Source organism: Drechmeria coniospora, chromosome 02 (assembly GCF_001625195.1).
Source record: "Drechmeria coniospora strain ARSEF 6962 chromosome 02, whole genome shotgun sequence".
Taxonomy (NCBI): Eukaryota; Fungi; Ascomycota; class Sordariomycetes; order Hypocreales; family Ophiocordycipitaceae; genus Drechmeria; species Drechmeria coniospora.
This window is the reverse complement of record NC_054390.1, coordinates 7,439,395-7,453,450: the sequence shown is the minus strand read 5'-3', so window position 1 is coordinate 7,453,450 and position 14,056 is coordinate 7,439,395. Positions and strand designations below refer to the sequence as shown.

At 58.3% G+C, this 14,056-nt stretch overlaps 4 protein-coding genes across 4 annotated transcripts; 1 reads left to right on the top strand and 3 right to left on the bottom strand.

The window, feature by feature from the left end:
• Positions 1-357: 357 nt before the first annotated feature.
• Positions 358-1,711, bottom strand: DCS_05159 (uncharacterized protein; the record flags this gene model as incomplete). Its single annotated transcript, XM_040802465.1, has 2 exons — positions 358-839; positions 946-1,711. 2 exons carry the CDS (start codon positions 1,709-1,711, stop codon positions 358-360), a joined length of 1,248 nt encoding a protein of 415 aa, XP_040657498.1.
• A 1,729-nt stretch (positions 1,712-3,440) lies between these two features.
• DCS_05158 (uncharacterized protein) lies at positions 3,441-5,135 on the bottom strand (the record flags this gene model as incomplete). Its single annotated transcript, XM_040802464.1, has 3 exons — positions 3,441-4,577; positions 4,661-4,875; positions 4,940-5,135. 3 exons carry the CDS (start codon positions 5,133-5,135, stop codon positions 3,441-3,443), a joined length of 1,548 nt encoding a protein of 515 aa, XP_040657497.1.
• A 2,121-nt stretch (positions 5,136-7,256) lies between these two features.
• DCS_05157 (uncharacterized protein) lies at positions 7,257-8,744 on the top strand (the record flags this gene model as incomplete). The annotated part of the gene is made up of 1 exon (XM_040802463.1): positions 7,257-8,744. One exon carries the CDS (start codon positions 7,257-7,259, stop codon positions 8,742-8,744), a length of 1,488 nt encoding a protein of 495 aa, XP_040657496.1.
• Positions 8,745-10,588: 1,844 nt separating this feature from the next.
• Positions 10,589-11,864, bottom strand: DCS_05156 (uncharacterized protein; the record flags this gene model as incomplete). Its single annotated transcript, XM_040802462.1, has 2 exons — positions 10,589-11,341; positions 11,415-11,864. 2 exons carry the CDS (start codon positions 11,862-11,864, stop codon positions 10,589-10,591), a joined length of 1,203 nt encoding a protein of 400 aa, XP_040657495.1.
• Positions 11,865-14,056: the final 2,192 nt, after the last annotated feature.

Genomic DNA, 14,056 nt, shown 5'->3' with positions numbered 1-14,056 from the left:
GACTAATATTATCAGAATATCAACATCGGCGGAGAAAGCGATGCGAATGAAACAACACAAAATTCACGATAGAATGTGGAATTGGTAGCTAATTCTGGCGTCGAAGCCAACGTTTCATTGCTTTTGCTTGTTCAGTCATGGTTACAAGCTTCAAGAAAGGGCACAGCCCAAGGCCATGGGGCCCTCCACGTACCCTCGCATTGAGCCAGGGTAATCTCAACGTCCTCACTACTTGCTATATTCTCGATTTTCACCATTCGTTGTCAATTCTCCGCTGTTTTTTTTCAAGAGGTGTCTACCTTACTTGCGCGTTGCTGAGTATGGGTTTCGTGGGCGTGTTGCGGACTAGAGGTATCTCTAAAGACTCTGGCCGCGCATCTGCATCTCCCGATCCAAGTTGGTTCGTCCACCTTGGGCTGACCGTGGTGGTCCAGTGGTGAGCTCGCTCGTGGAATCAATCTTGCTGAGCTCGAGGTCGTAGTGATCTCGAGCTGCCATGCCGGTCCCGGCTCCGGGATACATCATACCGCGCTCACACTTGGAGACTTCGCTGCACTGAAGAGGGCCGTTGGCTACGACCTGGGCGACCGAAGGACCGGGAGATGAGTAGTCGGTGTTGCTGCGGCCGGGAGAGGAGTTGCCGTGGGGGGGCATCTGCGCGATGTTGTGATTGGCGACGCCGCCGCCGCCGCCGCCGTCCCCCCCTGAGGGGCTTTGCCGCGTGGATATACGTTGCGCGACGAGCGTTCCAAGGGGAAGGATGAGGGCGACGGCCGTGAAAGTCATGGAAGCGGCCTCGAAGTTGGAGAACTTGCCCCATTCGAGACCGGCGAAAATGACTACCAACACGACGTCAGCAGCATTCTATTTTTACTTTTCGTTTCTTCCATCACAGGCAGATGTTGTTGAATGCAGGAATTGTGGTGCGTCGGAGAGAAGACTGACCTGGGACGATCATGAGAATGCCGTTGGTCATGACGAGCACCTCCATCGACGACAGCGCCTTGGCCGAGGGCAAGACGCCCCGGCTTGATATGAGATGGGAGATGAGCTTGATGTTGAAGACGGCGCAGAACCAACTGATGGAGACGATGTTAGTGATAAGCACCGCCTTTGGCACCCACAGTTTGTCGTCGGGATATGCTAGGGCGAAGATGGCCTGGCACTGGATGACCATGGAGGCAACTCGGAAGCCGATGGTCAGTAACGAGACGACAGACGAGATGGCGATGATGCCGAATCGCACGTGGCCGGGCCAAAGCCGGACCATAGTCCAGGCCTGGTTCATCAGGGCCGCCTCGATGATAACGACGAGCAGCAGGGAGACGACGGTGGCGGCGACGCTCGTGGCGTAGAAGTGCGTCGAGACGGACGAGTAGTCACCGGAGAAGTACTGGTAGAAGTGATTGAAGGGCGAGAGGAAGAAGCTTGCGAGAAGCGAGGTGCGAACGATGCAGGCCATGAGACCGAGGATGTGCAGCACAGCCGAGGGGCGCGCAAAGTTGGTGCGCGGCGTCATTAGCAGAACGACGAGTAGCATGATGATGCAGGCGCCGATCTGGACACCGTAGTTGAGGACCGTGTTGATGGACTCGTTGTCAAAGGCATCAACGGCAGCCATGGGCACCACGACGGGGGTCTCGCCATCGGGGCCGAGGAATGTGACGTTTTGGACCAACGGGTCAAAGCTGGACTGTGATGCACCACTCATGTTGACGTCCCAGCTCGCCCGTGAGAGCAGTCTTGCTCGTTCTCATCGATGACCAAGGGGGGGGGGGGGGGAGCGTGCGCCCGGGCTGGTTCTATAGTTGAAATAATGACACAACTACAACCAGCTGAGAGAGAAAAAAAGGTGATGGAATGATGTTTCGAGACTCCCTTGCTTTCCTTTTTCCTGGGCTGCGTAACATGTACGGTACGAAGTACACGAGTCGAACGCTGCGCGCAGCCGTTCCTCCTGTGCGACTCCAAGGGGCTCACACGAAATGACGGCACGCGTCACAGGGGGGTCCATGCAATCTTCAACGGGAGAGGCCGATGGAGAGAATGGAGGGCGAGATCGATGAAAGTGATGAGAAGGAGGACCGATGCTCAACTCTTGATGCAGGACATCTCGAGAGAAAAGAGTCTCGTTTGGTATGAGGAGACTTTGCCTTTGTGTTGCGGTAGCATTGTCATCTGGCTTTTGTTCTTGCTGCTTGCTTGAACCTCCTCAAGGGTCTCGAATCGGCTGCCGAGGTGAGGAAGAAGTTTTACGGAGTGTTATGCAATAATGGTGACGAAGGAGACATTGTTACTCCATCATGGCGGCGGCCGCATCCGTTTGTAGGCAAGCAGCTTTCGCTTCTCCCATACACACGCACACACACTCGCACACATAGATGCGCTCACACGGATTCAGGACCCATATCCCTCGACCACGCCACGCGGCATCAGCCTAGAGGAGGATGTGGGAAAGATCAGTCAAGCAAGCAATAACCGTCGACAGCCGACAGGGGACGGGAAGGAGGGGGACGAGGAAGGAGGCGCTGCGCCGCGGACGTGTCTTTGTATACTTTTCCGTAAGTGTACTGCTGATACGAGCATCCGGGGCTGCTCAGATATGCCCATCCCAGTTGTTCGCCCCAGACTGGCCAGCAAGCATGCAAAGGCGGCGCCGGAGCCCCGCCGGAGGTTAGTATTGTTCTGTGGGGCCGTGGCACCGGCCTTAGTATTGTTCTTGAGACATGCCGGTCGCTCGGCCCCGCTTTTCGCCCGATGGATATTCCCGTCGTGCTAAGCGGCTGGGTAAGTTGGTGACATCCATGTGAACAGAACAAGAACTATCCCGTGTCCTCGTGTACTCGCCTACAAACGAGTACCCAATTTCCCTCTTCGACTCTTTCCCTCCTCTTGGCGGTCGGTAGGGATCTGGAGTGGGGGGAGGGGGGCAAGGGTGTAGCATTGGTTTTCCGTTTCGACGAGATGCAGTGAGCGAACACAATTCTTCACGCTTGGTTGGCCTGGTGTGTGTGTGTGTATGTGTGTGTGTGTGTGTACACGTGTGTTTTGAGACCTTCTTCTGAATGCCAAGTGTGAGTTCAAGACCGGCAAAGCACCGCAGCGCCCGTATCCCGGCCAAGGGGACGTGCCAAAATACTGTAGACGTCTCGACTGACCTGTTGCCACACCTCATTTTATCCATCGCTGGTGGCAATGCGCCAATAGTCCTGTGCACAAAGCAAATTTCAAATCATGAATGCCAAGTAGCAATGAAAACGGAGGCTCAGATCATGGCATCGAGTGCGTGGGTGGGAAAGAAGGCCTGCGAGATATAGGGCGACATTCATCGGCGACGGCGCCGCCGCTCGCTCGCTCGCGTCGTCATTTCTATCCTTTCTTTGCATTTCATTACCCTCACTCGTCCCGGCCGGCAAGAGCGTTATGGACCATCCGTTTCGTCACCATGCCAAACCCATCCCTTGTCCAATCTTTCTCACGAGGGCCTTCTTGAGATACCACTCCCGAGCGAGGGTCCTCGTCATCTTGGCAAAGACGGCGGCCGAGATACGTCCGCGCTCGACAGCTCGTCCGAGCATGAAGATTGCGTCCCCCAGCGCCCTTTCTTCCGCCACCAGATTGTACAGCTGGTTCGAGACGACGGTCGGCGCCACCAGCAACTCGTCAATGTCGGGCAGTGGGTGGTTCTTGGAGCTCTCAATCACGTCGTCCGCCTTTCGCATGGCTTCATGCAGGATGCTCGTGTTCGAGGCCAGCATCTTGGACAGCTGCGAGAGCTGGCCCGTTTCGGACTGCAGAGCAGCCATCGCCTCCTGCATCGCCGTCCGTTGGGCCTTTAAGCCGGCCATGCTCGACTCGTTCTGCTGGCGCGTGCGCTGACGCATCGACGCCAACGTCTGGCCGAGCTGCATCAGAAGCGCGTCCTTTTCCGGGTTCGGAGGGATGGGTGGCGCCGCCGCAGCCGCGTCGGACGCTACCTCGGGCGCCAGCGGCTCATCGAGGATGTTTGGCGGCGGCGGGGCAGGTCGAGCCTCCGTCCGGCTCGCCGCTGGCCCGTTGCCGCCCTCGTTCCACGGCGGGACCGGCGCTTGTGGTTGCCATTGTCCTTGAGGAAAATGGGTTGGTGGGTGCTGGTTGCCAGATGGCGAGGGCGGCCGAGGATGCATCGGCTGCTGGCCTGCACGCTGCTCGGGAGGAGGCGGCTGTGCTTGCGGATGTGGCCGCAGAGGAGGCGGGTGTTGACCGACAGGAGCCAGTGCACGGTCCTGTGAGGGCAGCGGCGGAGCAGATTCGTATCGAGACGGCTGCGATGCCTGCTGGGCATGTGACGTCGGAGAGGAGGACGGAAGGTCGTCGTGAGGTTTCGGCGGCGGTCGAGGCGGGACCTCACCCCGGCTGTGGGGAGGTTGGCGATCGGGTGATGCGGTCATCTCGGGAGGCAGAGGCGGTAGCGGAGGTGGCGTCGGCGTCGGCTGGACGATTTGCGCCGGCCGAGTGGCAGCTTGTCGAGCGATGACGGGCGGTTCCTTGGCAAAGACGTCGGAGAGGACGGAGAGAAAGTCTTCGATGGTGGACTTCTGCAAGGTCGGGTCAGCAGGCGCGTGGGCAGTCGACGATCTTTGGGGACGTGACGTGCATCCCAGAATTCGCTCCAGCGCACGAGGTAGGGGTGGTAGATTTGACCTTGGAGGTCGACGTGCTGTCCCGGGCGAACCGTCATGGTCTCTGTCGGCGTTACGTAGAGGATGGGCGGCTCGCGGGGGTACGCATGCGGCACCCATATCGACAGCGGGAAGCGGTAGGTGCTGCCTCGAAAGATGACGGGTATGGTGCCGGAGATGTGGACGAGCAGCGCGCTGGTGCCGTTGGGGAACGCTGTGACGCAGGTTAGCCGCCACGTCGAGCCGTCGTCGAGGGGGGGGAGCAGGGATGCGCGTACTGTGGACGTCGGTTCGGGGCGTGAGGCTGCTGAAGCGGCCGAGGACGCGGGCAACGTCGTTGTAGGTCCGATTTACATCACGGTATTCCTGGGCCATCATTAGGAGAGGAGCGAGGACAGGTTCGAAGAGGGTGGTGGTACGGACGCTCGTCAAGACGCTGTAGAGCCAGTTCAAGACGTGTTGTGGAACGGGCATGACGGCGGCGACGTGTCGGAGCGAAGGCGTTGGGGTTGCCTAGGGTCGCCTGCGCACGCATGCGGCAGGGGGAGATGGACGAGCTCGACAGGCAGGGAGTTGAAGCTTTTGACGATGGAAGTTTGTTGGAACTTGGCCGCAGCGTAGCAAGCAATAGGATGCCTAGCGGTAGCTTAGGAAGAGGGAGGTGAACGAGTGGTCGAGGTGAAGGAGAAAGTGGGGCAGGGGAAACAGGTCTGAGAAGGGGCAGGTGGGGGTCAGTGACGTGCCCATGGGGGCGGTTCGTTGATATCCGCACTGCAAGTCTACAGTATAAGCAAGTTAGTATTCATACAGTACAGTACAACAGCTTGCAAGTACACCCATAAACGGACTCAGTATGTCCGCACTGCAAGTCTACAGCATAAGCAAGTACTCATACAGTACAGTACAACAGCTTGCAAGTACACCTATAAATGTACTCCATACGGAGTCCATTTACAAGTATAACAATACTATACTTATTACTTATAGTACTGTGAGTACGGTACATGTACGTACAACTACTTAGGTTTTCATGCCATGCACGAATCAATTACAAGTGTATATGGACAGTTAGATAATACCATAGCAGGAATACATCAAAGTACTGGTACTGTACAAGTAGGCAGGCACCTGAGAACCTAGCACTGTAGCGTGTACTCCGTAGCCGCTCGGAAGCTGGTTGGTGGTGCAAGTACCGTACTGTGTTGAGTTGTACTGTATACTAGTATTACCGTCATCCTGCCTGTACTAACATCTATTATTACTGTACAAGCGCGCAGGGCATGATGTTCTGACTTGTTCCGCTACCCTGCAGCCACGATACGAGTTCGAGGTCGAACAAATGACTCAATTTTTCTGTTCACCAGCATCGGCGGTGATGAAATTGCTCATTTGCTTACGAGTATGGTGGCAAATGCAACCTGCCTCTCTCCTGCAGTTCCATTTTTTCATTTTGCTGTCCTCCATCAAGTTGTCCGCCAAAGGCCTGCCTCTACTGGGTACACAACCGGGTTACAAACGCTCCACTGCGCGTGTGCTTCGAGTGCTGCGATGCACGCCCAGAGGGCACGCCCACCTCGATGAGCCATAGAGCTTCTCATGCGCTAGCGTGCAGATGTCTCACAGTGGACTATAAGTACATGCACGACGGCAATTTGCGAGACTTACGCACAGCAGGCTTCCGTCGTTTTGCTGTTTGCTTGATTGCTTGACGACCGTACGCATCGCTTGTCTGTTGGCGCCGAAACGGGCAGGGCCTCAGTGCACGTACATGTGCCGAGCCATGACCGGTGAACAGGTGCCTGTTGGCTCCGTTGCAGGGAACCTGATCGCTACTAAGGTAGCCTCAGGTCGTTCTAACAAGGAATCTTAGGTCATACTAACAATAACAAGTATTAATACCAACCGGCAATTTTCGGCCGCCACGACGCCGGAGGTCCGGCTCAATCGGGTTCCACCGGGATGGTTCGGGTAGCAGCGCTTGATGTTGCGTCTACCAATGCACGGCCTCTCACCAGCCACCAAAGGAGGCGAACGCACCGGACGTACGGAGTACGGAGTAGCTACAGGTATAACACACGATTCGCCTGTTCAAACTCTGTTTCCGGTGCCTCCCTCTCTAATAGAAGCCCGACCTCCGAACCTCGGCTATTGCATCGCACAGCGAGGCCGCCAGCGGACACACCTACTACTTTGCGGTGTTCTCGCACAACTACAAGTACCAAGTGTCGTTGCGGCTGTCTGTTGCTTCCCGGGCATGCAGCAATACCCACCTTTGACTTTCGAGCCTATCATTGACTCGCTTGTCGAATTGCCTCTGGTGCCTGCCGCCAGACAGGAGTCACCCGCATCACGGGGCACATCACGGGGCACGTCACGGGGCCGGTGGTTGCTCAGCCTGGCTCGCCGCTCCACCTGGTAAGTCGGTGCGGCGGTAACCGTCCCCGGCTCGTTTCCTGCGCAAAGCGTGAAAGCTCACGGAACCTCCCCCCCCCATCCATCGGCTTGCCTGCTTGCCTCGCAGGTTGCCATCGGGCCTCTCCGGCTGCCGTCGAAACATCAGAGCCGAGAGAGAAAAGGACGAGCGAAATGGGCGAAATGGGCGAGACGGGCGAGACGGGCGAGACGCTGGGGCCGATACCGGTCCTCGAGGACTACGGCCTCTCGTCGACGCACGGCTTCCTGCCAGAGACCCTCCCGCTCAGCCGGCTGCCGGATCCCTACTACAACAAGTGGGAGGCCGTCGCGGCCAACCTGCCGGCGCAGGTGCTCAGCAAGCGCCTGCGCGGCGTCGTCGACGGCCTGCCCGTGCTCTCGACGGCGGGCCTCGAGCACGATGCCGAGTGGCGGCGGGCCTACTCGCTCCTCTGCTTCATGGCCCACGCCTACATCTGGGGCGGCGACGCGCCCGCCTCCCGCCTCCCGCCGTCCATCTCGCTGCCGCTGCTCGAGGTGGCCGGCCGGCTGCAGCTGCCGCCCGTGGCCACGTACGCGGCCGTCTGCCTCTGGAACTTCAAACCGCTCTTCCTCGACGAGGACCTGGACAGGCTGGAGAACCTCGCGACGCTCAACACCTTCACCGGCTCCTCGGACGAATCCTGGTTCTACCTCGTCTCCGTCGCCATCGAGGCCCGTGGCGCGCCCATCCTCGGCCTCGCGCTCACGGCCATGGGCGCCGCCCGCGAGGGCGACTCGAGGACCGTCACCCGCTGCCTCCGCGCCTTTGCCGAGCGCCTGACGGACCTGACGGCCATCCTACAGCGCATGCACGAGAGCTGCGACCCGGCCACCTTCTACCACCGCATCCGGCCCTTCCTCGCCGGCAGCAAGAACATGGCCGAGGCGGGCCTGCCCGACGGCGTCATCTACGACGACGGCTCCGGCGCCGAGACGCACCGCCGGTACAGCGGCGGCAGCAACGCCCAGAGCAGCCTCGTCCAGTTCTTCGACATCGCCCTCGGCATCCGGCACCGGCCGACGGGCGAGCGGCGCGACGCCGGGCCCGCGACCGAGCCGGCTGGCGAGCCGAGACGGACGGCGCCGGAGCACAACTTCATACAGGAGATGCGCAGGTACATGCCGGGCCCCCACGCTCGCTTTCTCGAGGACGTGACCAAGGTGGCCAACGTTCGCGAGTACGTCGAGAGCCACCGGGACGACGGCGAGCTGTGCCTCGCCTACGACGCCTGCCTCGCCATGCTGAGCGCCTTCCGCGACAAGCACATCGCCATCGTGGCCCGGTACATCATCGCGCCGTCACGCGAGGCCCGCGCCCGCGACCGGTCGCCCAAGCGGAGCCGGCTGAACCTAGCGGCGCCGACCAAGGGGAGCCGGGACGGCGCACAGACCGGCACCGGCGGCACAGCCCTCATCCCCTTCCTCAAGCAGGCGAGGGACGAGACCGGCGAGCCGGCGGTGGAAGCGTGGACCAGGCGCTTCATGCGGCGCGGCATGACCAGCGCCGACAAGCACGCCGACCTCCTCTTTGGACGAGGCGCGAGCCCCGAGAAGGAGCACGTAGGCGTCAAGGGCCTCGCGGGTTCATGGACCATGGACGACGACATGGGCGGCATTTGCCTCGTGTGACCGACCGACCGACCGACCGACCGCCCCATGCCCACACCTTGAATTTCCCCCATCATCTCGAGCTCCGCCCCAAACGGCACCTCGAGCTTGACGCATCCAGATGCTTGAACCGGCAGCAGCGAAGCACCGAGGACTCGACTCTGCTACCCAGGAAGGTTAGCTTGTCCGCATCGCACAACCAGTCCGACTGCGAGAACGAAGCTGCCATGAGATCGGCCGGCACCCGATGACGCGGTCCCGTAATGGAAACCAGGTGCTATTTTGTAGGCAACATCGGAAGGAGGCGCGGCAGGCAACGCCAGCGATCGAGCGATCGAGCGATTGACGCGGATGTCGGACAGGTCCCCTCCGCCGGTGGTCGATGGCACGGCCGAGGAGGCACCCGCGATGTGCCAAAGGTACCCGCCAGGCCGAGTTGACCAAGTCCGTCGGCCGAAGCGGACTGGCGAGAAGAGGACGTGTGGGGATTCTGAGTGCATGGTGAGACGCACAGTTTTCTTCGGCGCCTGCGTCGTTTTACACTTGGCATTCCGTCCTTGGAATCGTGCTCTGCTTGGACACCATGGAGTCGGATGAGAAAAATGTCTATTCCCCCCCATCAGCCTTCCATGTCCCTGATTGCTCTACTCCGATTGAAAGTTGGTCCAGCGCCACGAAAATCATCTAGTAGTATTCATTCTATGCTGCGCACCATTCAGGCCATCATCCTCCCCCCTATCCCTTTGCCGATTCCCGGCGGCCGTCAACATGCGGAGGATAAGCGGCCCCACCCGGGATGCGACCCGGGGTGACACCGACGACAGCATTCCTCAAGCATCTCTGCGGTGCGCACGCGGACGATGGAGATTCCCACGGGCTCGAAATGGAGACAAAGACAGACAAAGACCGGCATCGGGGGCACGGTAGGTACAGGCTAAAACAAAATGGTCTTCCGAGACTCGCGCCGGCCATGCGGGGGGGATCGCGTGCCCATGGAGCCGGTGCCGGGACGGCATCTTAGCGGCGACGAGGCATGCGCCTTTCATGTGCTGGCAACTCGCGTCCATATAATGAGTGCTTGCGTGCTGCCGAAGTATCGACCGACTGCGCCAGCAGTGTAATTGGTTACTGCATGCGCGTGCAGTAACAACGAGCGTCGTGTGTTTCCCGCTTCTACCAATCTGGTAGCTTCCGCCGTCAAGAGGAATAGGCATGTTCATACCGTAAGCAGCGTCACGGCCTAGTGGCCCTTCTGAGGTTGGCCCGCCATGATACGTACGAATTACCATCGGCATGCATACTACGGAGGGTATAGATAGGTACGGCATGTCATATGCAGCATGTACGTGTGTAATACTTGTCATCCGCTTACGTGACCTTCTAAGCACTACTTCCATCACTTCGAGTTCGATTTCTTTAAATAGCAGCAGGCCATGGTCATGATGCCAGTGGAAGCACATGCAAGTGCAGTGGACAGGCCGGACGCTTCACGGTCACCGCATTCTTCCGCCAGCATGCACGGCAGGGAGGTTGGGACGGAAGCCAATGGCGTGGAGCGTGTGCCTCCAGAACGAGCTCGGGAAACCACTTCCAGCCCGTCGATGCTGTCGTATGGCGTGCGGCCGTGGCGGGACTCGCATGGGCAAGCGGACGATAGGATAGGTCCATCCATGCCCATGGTGTTGTTGCAATGATGATATATTCGCACTAATCAAAAATGTTGACGAAAGATAACGAATGCATGGCTATTTGATCCGACAGATGATACCTCCCCCGTCCTTGACGAGAACTCCCAACGCTCCCCACCGTAGTTTGTGGCAGCCGAGCCCACCGGGCGTGGGTCGACGCCAGATGCAAGCGACGCATTACAGGTCATTTTCACCCTCCTGGAAGACTCGGCTCCAGGCGGAGTCGAGGGCGGTCTCCTTGAAGGCGTTGTCGGGATGCTCAGGCTTGACGGTCCAGACGCTGCCGGACTCGAGAGCCTTGCCCCAAGCTTCATTCTCCTTGTCGGCATCGACCTTGCCGGCGCCGGCGGCACCGTTGATGTCGCTGTTCGCCCCGCGCTGCTCCATGCCGATGTTCTCGACGTAGGTCCACTGGCCCATGACGGGCGGCATGACGCTGTACGCCCTGAGCTGGTTCTTCCAGATCATGTCTCGGACGATGAGGTCGGCCGGGCCGTTGAGGTTGGTCGCCGTGCGGAGCAGCAGCTTGGCGGCGCCGGTCTGGCTGACGGCGTAGGCCGTGGTGCAGACGATGCCGCCCGACCGCCGGACCACTCTCTCCTCGCCGATGGTCTTGCCCCAGTAATCCTTGCCGGCCTTGACGGTGGGATCGTTGTACCAGCGGCCGACATCCTTGTACCTCTCTCCCTCGTAGCACTGGCCGAAGGAGATGATGTCCCAGTGCTCGCTCATCCACGGATCCTCCTCGAGAGTCTTGGAGCCCTTTTCGTAGCCGCCGTTGTGCATCTTCTTGTAGTGAAGGTCGGCCAGCAGCTTCTGGAAGTTCTTGTTGAGCCTGGCCATGATCTCGCGCAGGTTGGGATCCCAGGTGGCGTCAGACTCGAGGATGAGAACGGGCGGGAGCTTCTTCCTCAAGATTTCGTCCCAGATCTGCCCGACGCTCGGGTTAGCTTCGTCGAGGAGCGACGGTGCATCGCGGTCGCGGGGGTGGGGGGCCACTCACATTCGCATGCGCTCTCCACGCTCCCTTCTCGCCCTCCTTCAGCGACACTCGCGAGGGAGGCATGCCAACGTCCTTGAACATGTCCGGTTCGACGGCCGGATACTCGATGAGATCAACGCCGGAAAGCCAAGACTGCAGGGCCATTGCATCGTTGCGGTCGTACCGGTTCTTCATGTTAATGTAGTAGATCGAATGGAAACCAAGGGTGCTGTTTCCGGCCTTTTCTGACGCCTTTTCTGACGCCGCCGTCTCGGCCGCGGCGGCCTTTTCTGCCGGACTGACCGGCGGCGACTGCTTGGCTTTCATGCGCGAGGAAGTGAACGAATCCATCGCCATCCCATGGTCCCAGACGATGAATGAGAGTACGAAAAGAATAAGAAGGGCTGGGCCGACGACGCCCCGGGAGAGTCGGCGGTACCCAGAGGGCAGTGCCAACGTGAGTGCTTGCATTTTCTGGACAGAGTCGTCAAGGTCAAGTACGCACTCGGAGCGAGGTTGCCTGCTCGGTTTGGTTGCGGCTGCACGCAACGAAGGAACGTGTGGAGTTGAGGGGAAAAGAATGGCAGACTGGTCAACGGACCGGTCTAGGATGTATGTACAAAACACACAAAGGATGGAATATGGCCGAAAAAGACTGTGCGAGTACCTCGTTACTCTAGCATGGGTAGGTGGGAAGAGCGGAGAGAGACTGACGGATATTATATCCTTCATCCATGCCAGTATCTGGACTCCATCCTGTGGTCTAAAACGATGCTAACGGTAGGGTGTATGAGAGAGAGGAGGTCGGTACCCAACTTGGCCCCCTTCGTACCCCCTCTCTGCGCTCTTCACCATCATGCCCTCCTTTCGGCGGTCCCTACCTTGCCAACCAGAAGTCCAAAAATCCGACATCGGACCCACAGGCACAGTGGAGCGAGGCTTCAACGTACGAGCAGTACGGAGCACTTGTACTTGTACTCCATACTTGTACAGCACTGTAGGTAAATACGGAGCACACCTACCCACTTGCACCAGGGGCACGCGAAATAAGTCTAGGACAAACCAAGTAAGTACAACCACAGTACTCCGTACTGCAGGTACATTACTGTACAGTATGTACAGTAGTACGTAAAGGTAATCGAGTGGGTGCACGAGTGGGTGTGGACGAGAGGGGAGACGTGTGCGTCGGTGGACGAGCTGGAGAGCTCCTGACTTGTGGTTGCAGCGTGGTTACAGCGTGCTTGTGGTGGGCTACTGCACTTGCAGTGTGCTTGTGCGCCCAAGTGCCACCACAAGCGCCGTGCCGCATACGGTGCATATACAGTGGGCAGCAAAAGGTATTTGCCTACCCTCAGGTACCATTTTCTATCAGGTTGCATTGGACTAGGAATGTGGTACCTAAGGGTAGGCAAATACTTTTTGCCACATACTGTACAAGTCAAGTTGCGCGCGCGCGCGTGTGTGTGTTGCACATATTAGTACTTACTGTAATACTGTAGTACTTGTATTGTACTTAGTCGCGGACGCTAATTGCAAGCCCTAGTACGGAGTAGGTTCCCGAGCAGTGGCAAGCACTCCGCGCAGTACGAGCAATTCCGAGATGACGCCTACAGTGTATTTACACTTGCGTGCTGGTAATCGTGCGTCCAAGCATGACTCAGCCCGTCAGCATGAGCGCAGCAATAACGAGTACCGCACGCTGCACTGCACATGAACGTACACGTAGCATACGCCGGCTTTGCTTCAATCTCTGAGTGAATCTCACTCTCGAGTTTGACTGGCCGCCGGTGGTTATCGCGGTTCAAGTTCTGGACCATGCCAGCGGGTGCCATGGAGTAAAAATCATGTGCTGTGCTGGACCAGATGAAACGTGTGGCCGTGGCTATTTGCATGCAAGCACGCGCTGCCACAGCGCCATGAGTAAAGTATAATACCCCGAGCACGTATCACCGAGTACGGTGTGAGCTGGTACCAAAGCAATTCCTGTACGTTGTAGTTGGCGGTCCGCAGCGAACAAATAGTAGGTTAGTACACACCTAGCCGGTGGGGTTGGGCCAACTGCTAGCACCAATTCTTACTTTATTACTAACCCTCTCCGAACACTGTGCATCATGCGCACCGTACAACTGCTACAGACTGCTACAGGACTACCGAGTAATTACCACGTACTCGCTTGGAAACACGCACAGAGTACTCCGTATCCGTACAGTACGGAGTAATTACTGCAGTAAGTGCGGAGTACGGAGTACTGCACATGTACTGCAACCAAGTAATACTGCACGAGTACCTTACAGTAGGTACCTACTGTACCACTACTCACGGTACAGGACCCCCCTCCACGGGAAGCGGACGAGAATTGCAGTTCGGCGCAGCTGCAGAACGGTGCGAGTAAGTAGCAATACATGTACTCCGTACGGAGTACAGAACGGACACTCCGAACGACTAAGTACTCGCAAGTGATAATTACGGGCTCCACGAGACTTCGAAACGTGCCTCGTACTTAGTGCTCAACGTACGGCGCCGATACGTTCCGTCCATTTCAGAGTCCACGATCTCATACTTTGCTTATGCGCGTGCAAGTACTTGCTGATTTCTTCGAATTACATTACATGCAAGCACGAAGGCGCTTGCACGCTGGATAGGTATCCTACCCAATGCGAGGA